This window comes from Oncorhynchus kisutch, linkage group LG14 (genome assembly GCF_002021735.2).
Source record: "Oncorhynchus kisutch isolate 150728-3 linkage group LG14, Okis_V2, whole genome shotgun sequence".
In the NCBI taxonomy this organism is placed as follows: Eukaryota; Metazoa; Chordata; class Actinopteri; order Salmoniformes; family Salmonidae; genus Oncorhynchus; species Oncorhynchus kisutch.
The window spans coordinates 33,447,050-33,464,097 of record NC_034187.2 but is presented as its reverse complement, the minus strand read 5'-3'; the positions used below and the strand labels follow the sequence as shown (position 1 = coordinate 33,464,097).

Below are 17,048 nucleotides of genomic sequence, written 5' to 3'. Positions count from 1 at the left end.
CCAGGCAGGGAGGGAGTTGATGACATGAGCCGAGTTGCCAGAGAGTCTCTCGTCTGTCTGCACAGTTACAACCCTGTAAAACACTGACAGTAAAAAAGGCTTTGTAATAACAGCGTGCGTCGTAAAGGAAGCACCTAACACCAGTAGCACAGCGGCCTGTAGAATACGCATTCATCCAGTGAAAGAGAGAATACATAACATACCATGCTATGACAACACCGCATACCCACGTCTCCTAACGCTGTGAAGCACAGCGAGAGGGAGAGCTTCAGCTCCACTAATGAGAGCCCCCTCTCGTCTTCTCAGAGACGTGCAGCCAGTGTGTGTGTGTGTGTGTGTGTTCGTGCGCTTGTGTGTGTCAAGTCATAAGGTTGCGCTGCTGGAAAAGAGCATGGCTGTCTAGGCTGAGGACGGACGGGAGCAGCCAGCCACTTACACACACAACCTAAGAAATACAGCCTGTAAATGTGAGGAATGAGCCCTGGCGTGGGTGTGCGAGTGTGTGTGTGTGTGTGTGTGTGTGTGTGTGTGTGTGTGTGTGTGTGTGTGTGTGTGTGTGTGTGTGTGTGTGTGTGTGTGTGTGTGTGTGCGTGCGTGCATGCGTGTGACAGAGAGAGATGGAAAGGGAGATGGTGGAGATGGTGAAAGAGCCCAGAAAGATTCATGTGAGATAGGCCAAGTCACAGAGAGAAAGATGAGCGAGGGGGGGGGGGGGGGGGGGGGGTCAAGGACTATAAAGGTGAAGGCAGAGATAAAACACAAAGAGTGAGTCTGAAGCAGAGTAAGACGCCTACTCATTGTGGGAGCTGGAGCAGGATAAGAGCTATCAGATCTGCTTTAATGTGTCTGCATGTCATCCAGCCACGGCATGACTGGAGTATTGGGCAACAGTGGGAACCAGAGCGAGAGCGGGAATGAGGGAGAGGTGGAAGGAGTGGAGGGAATAAGGGAGTGAGAGAGAGAAAGAAACTGACAGTCAGAGTATGCAATCCACATGACATTTAACTCTCTCTCCTCACTATGGGAAAAGCCAGTGACCTTTCTCTCAGTGGGTTAAATCTGGCATTTCTGACAAAGGACCTCTAGACAGTATTCTAGCCAGGTTAATGTATGGGCAGCATTAATCAGGACCAGAGATTTCATAAACTGGAGGGGTGCTCAGTCTGTGCTTGGGGGTGGAAGGGTAGTGAACCCTAACATGGTCCTAAAATCACCATTGTGGGATAGCTGGATTCAGAGGTTTATATTAAGAACAGATAAATAGAAAGATCTGTCGATGTAGACAGCAGCTAATCACTGCTTGGCTCACCACTACAGATACACCCTTGGATCTGGGCAAGAGGCCGTTTTTGTTTGGATGCTGCCAATGACAGACATGGGCATGGTAGGTGATCCTGGGATGAACTACAGAGCTGATAGAGGGACTGTGCTGTAGGATCATGGGAAATGGGAGATGTAGTTTTGAAGATGTGATGGGCTCACAAGTTCCTACAGCCTTCAGTTTGTTTATTCTCTAAAAACAATAATTTTATAATTTGCCCAAATGAGGAGTGTTGTTGTGCAAAGCCGGTGCATCTTTCCCTCGATCCTGAATAGTCTCCCAGTCCCTGGCGCTGAAAAACATCTCCACAGCATGATGCTGCCACCACCATGCTTCACCGTAGGGATGGTGCAAGGTTTCCTTCAGACGTGACGCTTGGCATTCAGGCCAAAGCGTTCAATCTTGGTTTCATCAGACCAGAGAATCTAGTTTTTCATGGTCAGAGTTTCTAGGTGCCTTTTGGCAAACTCCAAGCGGGCTACCATGTGCCTTTTACTGAGTGGCGGCTTCTGGCCTGCAGAGAGCCCTAACCTCAACCCTCTACCTACCATAAAGGCCTGATTAGTGGAGTGCTGCAGAGATGGTTGTCCTTCTGGAAGGTTCTCCCAACTCCACAGAGGAAACGCTGGAGCTCTGTCAGAGTGACCTTCAGGTGGTTACCTCCCTGACCAAGGCCCTTCTCCCCCGATTGCTCAGTTTGGCCGTCTTGGTGGTTCCAAACTTCTTACATTTAAGAATGATGGAGGCCACTGTGTTCTTGGGGACCTTCAATGCTGCAGACATTTTTTGGTACACTTCCCCAGACCTGTGCCTCGACACAATAATATCTCGGAGCTCTACGGATAATTCCTTCAACCTCACGGCTGGGTTGTTGCTCTGACATGCACTGTCAACTGTGGGACCTTATATAGACAGGTGTGTGCCTTTCCAAATCATGTCCAATCAATTGAATTCTACAGTTAATCAAGCTGTAAAAACATCAAGGATGATCAATGGAAATAGGATGCACCTGTGCTCAATTTCGAGTCTCACAGCGAAGAGTCTGAACATCATGTAAATAAGGTATTTGTTTTTTATTTGTAATACATTTGCAACAACAAAAAAATTTAAACCTGTTGTCGCTTTTTCATTATGGGGTATTGTTTGTAGATTGATGAGGAAAAACATTTATTTAATCGATTTTAGAATAAGGCTGTAACGTAACAAAATGTGGAAAAAGTCAAAGGGTCTAAATAGTTTCCGGATGCACTGTATGTGACCTGCCAGGGGCAAAATGAAACACAGCTACCCCTGAGGGAGAGGCATCAGTCAGACAACAAGACCACTGGTCTTGGCCTAGCAGGTGGAGGTCAAGGTGAGAGGGAGGGGTGGATGTACAGAGGAGGGAACATGAAAGAAGGAGGGAGGGAGGGAGGGAGGGAGGGAGGGAGGGAGGGAGGGAGGGAGGGAGGGAGGGAGGGAGGGAGGGAGGGAGGGAGGGAGGGAGGGAGGGAGGGAGGGAGGGAGGGAGGGAGGGAGGGAGGGAAAGGAGGAAAAGGAGGAGGGCGTGTGAGACGGAGTGTGTGAGAGGGAGGATTAAGAAGAAGAGGGAGAAAGAGGAAATGTGACAAAGAGCGAATAGAGAGAGGTCTCCTTACCGATCTGTCTCTCCAGGTCAGCAGCTTCATCAGGCGTTGCTCGGGGCAGGACCCCTGGGTCACTGAAGCTGGTCCTGAAGAGAGTCCCCAGCACAAAGACAAACAGCACCCCCCCTATCACTGGGATGGCTGGGGTGATCTGCATCGACAGGAACGGACAGCTAGGGTAGAACACGAGAGAGAAAGGGCCAGAGTCAGACTCATACAGATCTTCAGTATACTGTAGTATTCAGAGCAGGCTGCACCAAGCCAAACACATGACCATCACTAGAAACAGCGGCGTATGTTCGCAGGACAGGAAAAAGTGTTGGGTCAGAAGTGGGTAGAATTATCCTCCACACCAAGCTCAATTTCAAAGCAGAGCGTATATATTAGATACAGAGACTCATCACCTCTTATCTAAAAACGTTATTTTTCATCTTATAGCCTAACTAGACGATTGGCTATAAAAGGCCTGGGGAAAGTTGTGTAATTTAAATAAAACCAGAGAGGAAGAGGTAAACTTGAGGCTAGTCTGGGGAATTTGCATGCAAGACAGCATAACAAGACATATGCGCACCACAGTTTTTTTTACGCCTGACACCTCTCTCCCCCTAGTGCTGGCTCGCCTCAGGCGTATTCATTACTCCGATTACGTTGCAAAACATTTGTTAAAGACGGAAGCAAACGGAATGAAGCATCTGAATTTGTCCAATAGCCCAACTTGACTCATCACGCTCTATCCACTCCTTGAGCGGGCCGGGTGCCTGCAGGCTGACCCCGGTCACCAGTTGAATGGTGTTTCCTCCTACATCATTGGTGCGGCTTTTCTGGGTTAAGCTGGCTGGTGTTAAGGAGCGCGGTTAGGCGTGTCATGTTTCGGAGGACGCATGACTCCACCTTCGCTTCTCCCGAGCCCGTTGGGGAGGTGCAGCAACGAGACAAGATCGAAATTGGGGAGACAAATGGGGGTAAAATATAGAAAGAAAATACTGAAAGGCAAAGGAGAGCAAGTCTTGTATGACAATACTTTGAGAAGTACATTTTTTGTATTATTATTTTGAATCAGGGAGTCATACTGAGACCAAGGTCTCTTTTACAGATGAGCCCTGAATTACAGAAATGACAGAAAACACACACATCCAAATATAAATACAAAATGCAAGCAGAAAGGAAAGGAAAACACTGTCATAAATAAAGACATTCATCAGTAATAAGATCCTCAATCAGTTTTCTGAATTGCCAGAGGCCATGCTTGGGATGAGTTGGACCGTAGAGTGAAGGACAAACAAACCAACAAGTGCTCAGTATATGTGGGATCTCCTTCAAGACTGTTGGAAAAGTATTCCAGGTGAAACTTGAGAGAAATGCCAAGAGTGTGCAAAGCTGTCATAGAAAATAGTACAAATAAAGAAAAACCCTTGAAATGAGTGCAGTGCAGTACATACAGTGCATTCAGAAACTATTCAGACCCCTTGACTTTTTCCACATTTTGTTACATTACAGCCTTAGTCTAAAATGTATTCAATTATTTTCCCCCCCTCATAAATCTCCATACAATACCCCATAATGACAAGGCAAAACAGGTTTTTACAAATGTTTACAAAAAAAACTATTACTATAAAAACTATTGTTTCTCATGGTCTGAGTTCTTTTGGCAAACTCCAGGCTGGCTGTCATGTGCCTTTTACTGGGGAGTGGCTTCCATAAAGGCCTGATTGGTGGAGTGCTGCAGAGATGGTTGTCCTTCTGGAAGGTTCTTCCATCTCCACAGTGGAACTCTGGAGCTCTGTCAGAGTGACCATCGGGTTCTTGGTCCAAGGCCTTTCTCCTGATTGCTCAGTTTGGCTAGGCGGCCAGCTCTAGGAAGATTCTTGGTGGTTACAAACTTCCCCCATTTAAGATTGATGGAGGCCACTGTGTTCTTGCTGCAGAAATGGTTTGGTACCATTCCACAGATCTGTGCCTTGACACAATCCTGTCTCGGAGCACTACGGACAATTCCTTCAACCTCATTGCATGTCAGAACATAAACCAAGCCATGTCAACTGTTGGATCTTATATAGACAGGTGTGTGCCTTTCCAAATCAAGTCCAATCAATTAAATTTACCACAGGTGGACTGAAGTTGTAGAAACATCTCAAGGATGATCAATGGAAACAGGATGCACCTGAGCTCAATTTGGAGGCTCATAGCAAAGGGTTTGAATACTTCGGTTTATTAGCAAAATAAAAAAAACTGTTTTTGCTTTGTCATTATGGGGTAGTGTGTGTAGACTGATGAAGGAAAATTGTAACGTAACAAAATGTGGAAAAAGTCAAGGGGTCTGAGTACTTCCGGAATGCACTGTATATACAGTATCAAACACGGGGCCATTCTTACTAATCTGCTAGAGAATCAGGGGGATTTTTCCACAAATAGACAAGTGTGGGATACTTTTTGTTATGTCCAGAAAACCCGATTTAACACCATCAGTATATAACACATTGAGTTCTATCTGTCATGTCATTTTGAAAACTGTTGAATGCTGGAAGGTCTAGGTCAATTGAGGAAAGCTTCTGAATTAGCAGTGAGTGATCAACAGTATTGAAGGCCTATGACAGATCGATGAAGCAGGCAGCACAATGTTACCTTTTATCCATAAAGAGATATTGCTATGATCACTGAGGGATGTAAGGAGGAAGGACTTCACCTGATCAGACTTGTAAAAACAGTTAATGAGTCACACATGTCAACAAATGCCATTCACAAATAACAAATCACTTAACATTGAACTGTGCCCAAATTGTTCCATTCACAACACATAAGGAGAAGTGATCCTGAACCTCCATTATTGTCTCTCAGAAAGGATGAATTGTTGTGAGGGGGCTAGATGACATGCGATAGGGTCCAGCGAGGCGAGAGGGCTCCATTATACCATTAGTATGATATTCAACAGCAGGAGGGGGAAATGCCTGCGACGAGAGGACAAGCATTACTGCCGTTCAGAGCACTTAAGCTACTCTCATTCATTGATTGTTGTATGAAAATCAATTCCAAGCAAAAACACACTTGATCATAAAGACCTGGCTAGGGCCTCTAAAAGGCAGTGATAGTGATAGGTTGATGAGCGTGACAAGTGGGAGAGAGGTGACATACATCCTTTCGCGTATGTGGATTTAGAGATGTGATAAGAGAGGTGAGAGCAGGCTATCTTTAGTCATGTTTGCCATCTGTTAGTTACCGGCACTATGTGAGAACCAGGAAACATAGCATACTAGGCAAAGATACTGTGAAGCAGGGAGCTGTGGTGGTTGACTATCCAGCAGAGTTATGGCAGAGGCCTGTTACTTCCAAGCGGATATAAGTCATCCTGAATGTATCACCATCACCTCCCTCCAGAAGGCAACACCTTGGAAGCCTGGCCATACCCACTGTGCAGAGCCAGTGCCAGGACTGGAGCCAGCACTCCCACCAACCTGGCCACACTATTAATAAGTATGTCATTCTGGGCTTTGGTGCTTAAGTGGAGAATGGGAGTCCAAAGCTGAAGCTCAGTAGTGCTAAGGATCCATCAATGTTCTAACACTGGCTGGTAAAAATGTAACCAACTCAGGTTTCAGATTTTGTTTTGTCGACTAGCCAAAATGAATGCAGCCAAAACTAAAGGAACCTTGGCCAGGTGGTGAGAGGAGTGTATTGACGGCCAGATTGCGGGTGTGACAGTCTTCCGATCCACGGTCTTTTCCGGTTCTGTGTATCAGGTGTCTGCGTGCCGGGACTGCTGGCCTGCCTCTAAGGTACACCCTGGTCCTTGCCAATCCCATTCCAACGCTCCCATCCCTCGTGGGGCTGCTGCCAGGGTCCATGGGACACTACATTATGAAGGCTTTATTAATACCACAACTGGGCAGCAGTTGCTGCCTGCAAACTATCAATCAACACAGGTCGGGTAAGCTAGAGCAGTAAGAAGGTTCTGGGAGGTTGCAAGTGTGAAACTGAAATCAAGAAACATTTATTAATTGCATAGATATTTACAACCATTTGTATTTTATATTTCTACCTTTGCTTATTCGATCTGGTCACTAACATAGGCCTATGGCATTAACACCAAATTCTTGTTTAAAAAAAAACATATAATCTGTGCTTCAGAACCAAAAAGTTGCTATTCTGGACTGTTGACCAGTTTGGACTGTTTGCGTTGGTGCGCAAAGGAAACACACGCTCAAATTAGTGACCAGAAAGCGCTTGTTAAAAAAAAAAAAACGAATTAAAACAGAATAGCCTATACCTACCTACTGTAAATTATCCATATAAAGTACCATTTAGCAATTGGCTACAGACACACCTTTGCCACAACAATAGTCTGGCTACCTGATGACTTCATTGATCATTTTCCATACTTCCAATAGGCCTTGTTTGGGTGGGTTATAATTAATATTCCTCAGTGATGGTATTGGCTATTTGACTAAAGATATCATCTTACTACCTTCAATACTTATGGGAAGAAGATGTCATTTATTTGCCAGAATACGTTACGATATTTCCATCCGATCCTACAGCCACCGAACAGATTGGTGATTTGTTGTACAGCTATAGGATCGGGTGCAGATCAATCGTAAGGAGAGAGGATTGCCATAAATGAACATGCACCAAAAATAATATGTGATCAAGAATATGAACTGTTTACCTTGCAGGCTCACCAGAGAGGCGTCAAGCAACAATTACTAGCATAGGCCTACTGGTCTTTGGTATGTCAACATTGCTTGAAATGTATAATTGACTTATGAAGCTTGCATTTGGAATTTGTTATAGACAAAATCATGTCTGTTAGCCTCAATAAATATACAAAAATGTGTAGCTGAACAACTCATTGCCTGTATAGATTTTTATTTGACTTCAGACTTAACTTGATTTTTTTTTCTCGACTTGATCTTAGAATGCACGACTTTGGACTTGACTCGAGTCTCGACCCATTCTACTGGGGACTTGACTCGAGTCTCGACCCATTCTACTGGGGACTTGACTCGAGTCTCGACCCATTCTACTGGGGACTTGACTCGAGTCTCGACCCATTCTACTGGGGACTTGACTTGAGACTTGGACCTTGTGAGTTGAGACTAAGGCTGTTAAAGTGACCGTATTACCGCCATGCCGGCGGTCACGAGTCATGACGGCAGTCAAATTCCACATGACCGATTAGTCATGGTAATTAGGCTCCTCTAAGCTCTGATGCTGCTGATGGTAATTAGTAGCCTACCACACTTGATAACTGCCTGGTACTCAGTACTCTATTGTCCCTCTAAATCACTCTGACAATGCAAATGTAATCAAAAATCTAATCAAACACTTAATGAGTGCCCATGAGTTGCACAACATTTCTATAGGCTATGCAACTGCGTGAGAAATCACAGTTTTGATGGCTATATTAAAAAGAGGAAGATCCCATCAGCTTTCTAAAGGATAGGCCTACTATATTTATTTATCAACTTCCCTACTAATTAAGCACATTGCTTCACTTTACAACAGGAGTATATCCTACCTGGCTGGCATGAAAATGAACTATGGGAAAAGCGTCCTCCATTCGCTATTTAAGTGCCCCTGTTCAAGAGATAACGGTCAATTCTAAATCAAAACTAATTTCACACATGTATTATTTAGTATATGTAAAGACAACATTACATTAAGAATAGTCTGATGGGTGACAATATTAGCCTATCACTTGTGAATTATGTATTATCACTTGTGAATGAGCCCAGCTTGTGCATTAAGGCAAGAAACCGCACTTTTTCAAAGTGACACACCTCATGAATCTTAGCCCATAGGCCTATATGGTTTGATAAGGTTTGTATCACAACTAAAGTGGCCAAATAACTTCTTAAAATTAAGCCAATTAATCTGCTTCATAACCGGTGTAGAGCCTAACTGGCATACATAGGCTGTGTTTATAATGTCAACATTTTAAGCTAAACGATCAGCCTCATTGCTTTTAAAAAATGTTTAATGCGAGTGGTTGTATTAATTTGGGATCTATCACATCCCACAACTTTCCCAGAGTATTTTTGGAATATTTATTTCTCGAATAGGTCAACTTTTGTACTATGGGGGACAGTATATTGACATAGGCCTACTCATCTTATTGGCTGAAGAAAAGTAAACGTGGACAGTTCTTAACATCTTCAATATGCACCTCGGAATTCGATAAGAGGAACGCGCGTAGTTGCATCCCAAATGTGTCCGTCTTCATTCACTTGTAGCCTACTTCTTAGCTGAAATGCATGGGAGAGGGACCCGATCACGTGACGGGCATATCCGAGAGAGCCATGTGAATGAGAAGTGCTTTGGAGCACAGCAGCCGGGAGAAAGGAATTACAATTAGCATATTATATTCAGCCCAAGGGCACAATGGCAACTTTGGCCACAAAGTTGATTTTTTAGGGGCCATTACGGCCACTCAAGGGGGATGCCGCCGGGAAATTCGAGGACTGATGAGAATATTATCAAGTGCTTGTCAAATTGTGAATGAGAGAATGATGAAGTGTGTGCAGCTTGCAACTTTTTTCAGATCATCATTAGTCCCATCATGCAGACTTAGAATGTATTAAAAATCAAAACATATGGCCCAACGTTTGTATCACAACTCAAGTTGCATAAGTAACTCTAAATGAAGCATAGAGGACCAGTTTCTTTGTCAACCGCTCAACACAGCCGCATGTGCGCACTTCCTTTGAAATCTGAGAAAATATCCTTTCTATTTTATTAAGCCATGTTTAATTGTATTCTTTATACTATAACATAATAAAAAATAATGCCACAGAATTCTAAGCAAATCTTGTCTGCTAAATAAACTAGTGTAGCCCACAGCCATATGGCATAGCACAGGGCCTAACATAAGGAAAATGCAGAGTATGCTATTCTGTTCTTCTGAAATAAACATTTTCCTCATATCATGTTTCTTTAGACCTGTCTAAAATAAATAATGGATTTATCTTTTAAATGTAGATGTTCCAAAGGTCTGCATCAGTAGCTTGTAGCCTATGGGTGGAAGACCTAGCTAATTAACAGTCAATTACATTGAGACCGGCAGTTATTTGGTTGACAATCACTGGCTAACAAAATTTAATGACCGCCGCAGCCCTACTTGAGACTTGCTTGTGACTCAAATAATAGTGACTTGGTCCAACCTCTGTCAGCAGGGGTCTACTCTAGACACATACTGATGGGATAACAGCAGGGCTGGCTGGTCTAATATCCTTCAGTTCATGTTCTACCAGAGATGGACTAAATTGAACGTGCTCTGCTGTGTGCCTGGAAAACCTCTGTGTGTCTGAGCACTCTCTCTTCCTCAGCCATGTGTTGGAAGAGCAGGGTAGATCAGAAGGTAGAGCAGGGTAGATCAGGTAGAGCAGGGTGGATCAGAAGGTAGAGCAGGGTAGATCAGAAGTCATTCATAGTCAGTGGGAGAATCTCAATTGCATACACCTCACGACCTCTCTCTTTGCATCCTTCTCAAAACCTTCCCCTCTGACCTTCTCGTCTAATGGGTTTTGAGGAGGAGGCGAGGAGAGAGGGCTTGAGGAATATGCAATTGAGATTCTCCCACTGACTATGAATGCCACCTTTAGCGGTTTGGAATCAACCAGATGCATCTGGTTTTCAGGGGAAATGGAAAGAGCCTGTGACGAGACTTCCCCTTTTGGACGTTAACAAGGAGACACTCCATCTTAACTCCTCCTCCACATTTACAGGATTGGTTGAAGAGTGCAGAAGAGATCCTCCACCGACAGTAGTTTAGTTTCTCGTCATGACCAGAAAACCCACCACAGTGTTTATTTTACACCTGCTACGTTAGGTTAACGAATGCAGACAACCCATCACATAATGAATCTCTCGCCCCAATGAATTAGTACAGACCCAGTGGATCCCGCTCCACCACTGTGTCTGAAGAGAGATCATGTTCGTTTTGAACACGGCTGTCCATGTGGGGAGAGATTACAGGAAGGGAGATGTATTCCAGAGGCTTGCTCCTGCCTGACGGTCTAATCACCACCACCATGATCCTGACCCTGCAGTTTAGCAGGCCAGAGTGGAACTAAGGGTCATTCACTCTGACCATAGTAGTCCATCAATAGTGTTTCCATCAATCCAGTGTCGCCTGCTTTCAATGATGCAAACCACCTAACAAGTTGGAATGAAACTACAGTTTGAATGTCTCTCTGCTGTTATCATATGGACGGTAGAGTACCTGTGCTCCCTCTGTGGGAGGGTTAACCCAGGCTAGGATGAGTAGAGTGAGTGTTGCTTTCTGCTCTGGATGCATCCAGGGCTTGTTAAACAGTATAGATCTCTGCACTATCAGAGAGCTAAGGTCCACAGCCCAAATGATCCACCCTGCGAGGCTCTGGGAGGGAAACACAAAAGGGCAAGTTGCTGTTGTTTTGTCATGGTGGAGCTCCGAAAAAGAAACATAATGTATTGTTTATAAGCGGCTTGTTTGGCTTTATTGCTAGAGGGCAAGCAACAAGAGACCAAACAGATTCAGCCCACTTATTCAGTGGCCAACAGACAGCCCATACAAAACACTGACCATACAAAACACTGAAATCATTTCAACAACTATCGCAAGGCACTCCGCTTTTCACATAGCTGAACAGATAAGTGCATCAAACAAACTAAGTCGATAAAAACTAAAAACTTTAGTTCTCAAGAGCATAAAGAAAAAAACTGAACAGGAAACCAGAGGCTGCTAAGCTTATGCTGTGGGATAGGCTACAATCACCAGTAGTACACCAGTGAGTAAGAAGAGGTGGGACAATTAATACAGCTCAGAGATGACCTGAATCTGTGGTTCCCACCGCTCCTATTTCACGTTGCTCTGGAGAGCTCACACACTAATGGGGAGTAATTAAGCATTCTGAGCCCTAAGCCAAGTGTGTTTAGCCCTGTCAATGCAGGCCAAGTGCAAGGCTTGGTTGCTTCAACTTACACACACACACACACACACACACACACACACACACACACACATCCCCCCCTGGTAGTTTGAGCAGCAAGCTGGAGAAGACTAATCCCTGCCTGTTTCGCTCCAGCTAACGTAAAGGGAACCCTACAGGAGCTGCTGTGACATCTCCCTGACATGAAATCCATTCAAGGTGAGCTGGTCTCATCTGTAGGGAATGGACAAGGTTTAACGGTTCAACGCCTTAGAAAGAGACAGGTGCCTGAAAATGTAAGACATGAGTTAAGGGAATCACGGCGAGGAGTAAAACCAGGTAGGCCTAATTTATTTAAAAGCTCTACATAGACCAAAGTGTTTTGACACAGAACACCTCCCCCAATCCAAATGTGGGAAGGATTTAAGGCCAGTCACTCAAGCCGTGCTCTGCGAGTCCGTTTAACCAGAATAAGCAGACTGAAAGTACAAATCTCTAGGAAAACAAAAATCAATGTCCAATGTCGTTAAGGGAGCTCTTTTTATCTACCCATTCAATCAGACTTCCATTCAGTCTGATTGGTCATACATACCACGTTGATGAATCCAGCAATTACCAGAGCTAATGAGAAATCGCTAGAGATGTGAAGCGTTTTACAAGGCTCATGTGAGGAAATCTCTCCCACGGCCAATTGCTGCAAGCAAGGTGGGCGTAGCTTTCAGGTAGTACATGTCTCATCCTAAGACTTTCCTGGGAATTTGAAAGCATTTCTACTCTGCTTTTCATGTCAAAGGTGTACAAAGTTTTCTGACCAAAAGGTCAGCCAGAGGGTATTTGTCAAGCTTTTACAGACTGTAGGCTATGTTGGCCAAACTACCACAAACAACCAACCTTGGACAGTTTGTTCGTTCTTTGACTTTTATTGAATTCCATCCACTTAAAAAGGCCAAGTATCGTGAAATATAATTAATATGAAAGCAAGGTTAAGGGAGGAAGGCGAGCCTGCCTCGGCTCGAGTGCTTAGCATGTCGAGGTAAGAATTGATGCCAAATGCTTGACGAGAAATGTCTCTTCTTTAGCCTAGTCTATACACTGGTTAGGTGTTTTAATCATTTCTGGGTAGATTGATCCAACATGGACGTTTCTGAAAGTAATTTCAGGATCCACTTAGGCCTAGATACGATCAAAATATCGACTTTTCCTAATCTAGGAGGCTGCGTAATGCAATTTCTTTGCAAGATTAGTTGCAACAAAAAAACACACCATCTCAAACCATGAACTCTGTCCTGACTATTTAGATGAAATGTATGGACACACCGGTAGTTTGCCGGCCGAGAGTACTTAGCCGAGAGTACTTAGCCGAGAGTACTTAGCCGAGAGTACTTAGCCGAGAGTACTTAGCCGAGAGTACTTAGCCGAGAGTACTTAGCCGAGAGTACTTAGCCGAGAGTACTTAGCCGAGAGTACTTAGCCGAGAGTACTTAGCCGAGAGTACTTAGCCGAGAGTACTTAGCCGAGAGTACTTAGCCGGCAGTCATTTGCAAACCAAGTGTAAACCGATTCTAGTCCTTTAAAGGGGCAGTGCAGTTTAAAATGTGAGTCTCCTGCTTAAAAAAAAGTATATTTCCACAATGAGTTTCAAATAACACTAACATTTTGAAAATGATGATACCGTGTTTGTGTAAGAGTGGTTTGAAAAATAAATCCTGGAATTTTAGTCTGGTCAGGTGGGATGGAACTTTTTGCGCACATCACAATGTGATCTGATTATAATAGACCAATGACTGTTCATCTGGGTAAGGGGTTTGGCTCTAGAACAGCCTATCAGCCAATCAGGTCTGTGTATGTAAATATCTTCAAATTTGCTTCCAAAAAGCCCATTTATGCTTTCTCCGGATTGGGATCTGGAGACTGTACGGAGTGTGTGATGCAATTGCAGCGCCTCCGGAGGTTTGCGGAGGCCAAATCGAGCTCTGTACCGCATCACTGAGCACCTCCAAAATTTTGCAACAATGGAGAGGGCTCCGTATAGCTCCACATTGAGAATGGTTGGTTAATGGTAGGTGGGGTGGGAGGTCCTGTATAAACACAAGCTCACTTCCTTGACAACTTCCTTCACAACAGCTCTGCTCCGCGAAGCGCAAATAGTATGAATGCCCTGATATTCTACAGAGGCCGTATCACAGTAAATGCTGTACGGCCACTGCAGATGACAGATTTAAAGGTACTGCATGGCCAATGCCCAAAAGGAGGCCTTCTTTTCACACAGTGATTTACACAGTGATTTATTAGACATACAGTGATTATTTAAAAATACAATTATAAAGATGGCATAGGGGGCTTTAAACACACTGCGCAGTCAGCAAGCGAATGAACTGAGAACGAACGGCAGAGCGTAATTCAGTGCAATGTGTCTTCTCCTTAAATGCAGAGTTTACTGACAGCCAGTGAAGCAATGTGCATCCCTGTGTAACTCTGTGTTGTCTGTTCACTGCTATGCTTTATCTTGGCCAGGTAGCAGTTGCAAACTGCGACTAGCCTACCTGGTTAAATAAAGGTTTTTTTAAACAGTCTTTGTTTCTCTGGCTGTACCATCGAAGCCCCCTCTGCGAAAGCTATACTACCTGTCTAATCCAAACTGCCTCATCTACCAGCCTTTCAAATAGTGACATTCCATCTCCAATTTAAACGTATTCTTTGTTTGTTTTGCTTTTGAAGTGCTTTGAGCTCATTTTCTTTGTAATGAAAAGCGCTATACAAGTTAAATGATCTTTCTGGAGAACTGGCTAATCTAAATGATACAGGGGTGACTGATGAAGCCCATGACCTTTACAACGGGCTATTTTTTTGTAATGGGACATTTCTGCACCATTCCTCACCTATCAGTTCAGTGCCAAACTCTGAATAGAGCTTGTAGTACTAAAACCCGGAAATGAGTTACCTCTGGTTCATTCAGCCATCCCTATGGGGAAAGAATAGGGATTGTGGAATAAGGTTTGAGGTTAAAACAGGTTTAGGATATTTTATACATTTTTTCTATGAGAATACTGTATCAGTAAGTTAACATTACCTTTATGAATTAAGAAGCCTTTGTGCTTCTTATCACAAAAAGTGAAGTTAGCCGATGAAGATTATCCCGTAGAGCATCTATGTTTACCATAGACCTTATTTTCCGCATTTATACAAAACCCCCATTAATTTCCCCATAGGCTATGTCCAAAGAACCATGGCGGAGTTAGTGCCTACAAAAAGACGCCATTACTGTTTCTCTCTCATTCCAGGACTTAGGTTTAGCATATTGTTGCCATGGAGACTGACAATATCCAGTGGGGAAGTGGTTACCGTGGAAACAACCACACGATTGAAGTGAACTGACAGCAACGTCAAAGAAGAAAAGGATGGGTGAAAAGCCGTACGATGGAGAATGTACGATGAAATTCATTCAAATCCTTTTCATTCCAACAAACCATCCTGTTGAAGGGGCAGAGTCCTTGAATTCAGGTTTAGCTTTTATATTGAATTTGTGGCAGCAAACAATATGGAAGACATTACAGCGTAGGGAGAGAATTTGGCTTGCGGTTTGAGTGGGGGATGTCTTTTTATTAATTCTATTATATCTTGGCATATATCTTTACCCTTTCCAGTTAAAAAAATATCCAAGACATGCTTTTTTATGTGGGTTAACACAAAGAGAATTGAGTTACTGTTTCCCTGTCACGTCATTAAACAGTACACAGAAATCTGCTAAACATCACTGCAGTCTGACGACCGACAGTTGTTTTGTGCTTTACTTACTATATGACGTAGCCTAAGGGTGATATGCCAGCACCCCACCCAGCTTACGTTCCTTACAGTGATATGCTATGGGGGTGGCAGGTAGCCTAGTGGTTAGAGGGATGGGCCAGTAACCAAAAGGTTGCTGGATCGAATCCCCGAGCCGACATGGTAAAAATCTGTCATTCTGCACGTGAGCAAGGCAGTTAAAACCCACTGTTCCCCCCCCCCCTGCCCCCCTTCCCTGATTTAGTGGGGTTGGGTTAAATGCGGAAGATACATTTCAGTTGAATGCAATCAGTTGTACAATTAACTAGGTATCCCCTTTCCCTTCTAAACATGCCTCTATAACTCATTGAGCTGCTTCTAATATTGGTTCTAGGTCTGCAGTGGTCTAGGATTTCTCAAACCCAAGAACAACTATGATCACCATAAAGGTCCACTGTCTCATGCAGACTGGGCCTACTGAATTAGGTTTCCTATACCAAGAAACCAGAAAAGAATGTCCAATTAGCCCAAGGTTCCTGTATTTCTTTACATGAGCGCTCTAGGAGTAGAAATAAAACATTTCCAACCATGGGACAATGTTCTGCCCTGCATGAAGTTATGACTGACAGATCCAAACAGAGAATACAGAAATAAACCTGGTCACGTATCAAATTCTGTGCAGGAAAAGGGTTAACCTGTTTCTTGGCCAAGGTCAGCGATTGCTAAGACATACTGAAGCAGTTTGGTCCATTTTGACCAGAGCAACAAAGCTCTTTCCTCTTGCAGGGCTCGGGTGTTCACACCACATCCCAGCAGTGTGAACTCTTCAATAGGAGCCTACTATAGGCTAAGACAGGGGTGGGTGACACAATCGCTGTCCAGCTGGGATAAAGATGGCAGGGTAGACATTGGCAGGGCAAAAACAGACCATGTTTCCTAGGGACAAGCGCCCATTCCAGCGGAGAGACTGGGTCCAGGACACTCACTAGTCATGTACAGTATGTAGTAGCCTACATGCAACTGTGCATGTGTGATAACAGTCCCCTTTGACATGTTTGTGGAAGTACTTTGACATATTATTCAAACTTTTAGGATTTTTTTTACAGCATGATTATTGATGAATTGACAGTCATGACAGGACACAATATCACTGAATGGAGCATTATGGAACTTTAGTCAATTGGAGAATGGCAACGTTGTTGAGGTAACAGCCCCTTATTACAGACAGTAGTGATCAGCACGGGGGGAGGGTGGGTCAGACAAATAAGCTGGTCATAAACACGCTGAGGTCACAAAGAGACGATGGCCCACTGGCATCTGCGGACACAATGACCGTCTTGACATTTCAGTCTCAGTCTTGTTACTGCATTGTGTAGTGCTGTCCACCCCCTCACAGCATGTCTCCAATTAGAACACATCTATGGTACAATAGCATTG

The 17,048-nt window shown here is 44.0% G+C and overlaps 1 protein-coding gene across 7 annotated transcripts in view; it reads right to left on the bottom strand.

Moving 5' to 3' along the window:
* Window positions 1-17,048, bottom strand: part of LOC109903936 (probable palmitoyltransferase ZDHHC14) — a 96,922-nt gene that overhangs the window by 51,705 nt on the left and 28,169 nt on the right. For all 7 annotated transcript variants that reach the window (XM_020500959.2, XM_020500957.2, XM_020500956.2 and 4 more), the window contains one exon: window positions 2,959-3,119. In XM_020500959.2, coding sequence (XP_020356548.1) covers window positions 2,959-3,119 — 161 coding nt within the window. The remainder of the gene's footprint in view (window positions 1-2,958; window positions 3,120-17,048) is intronic.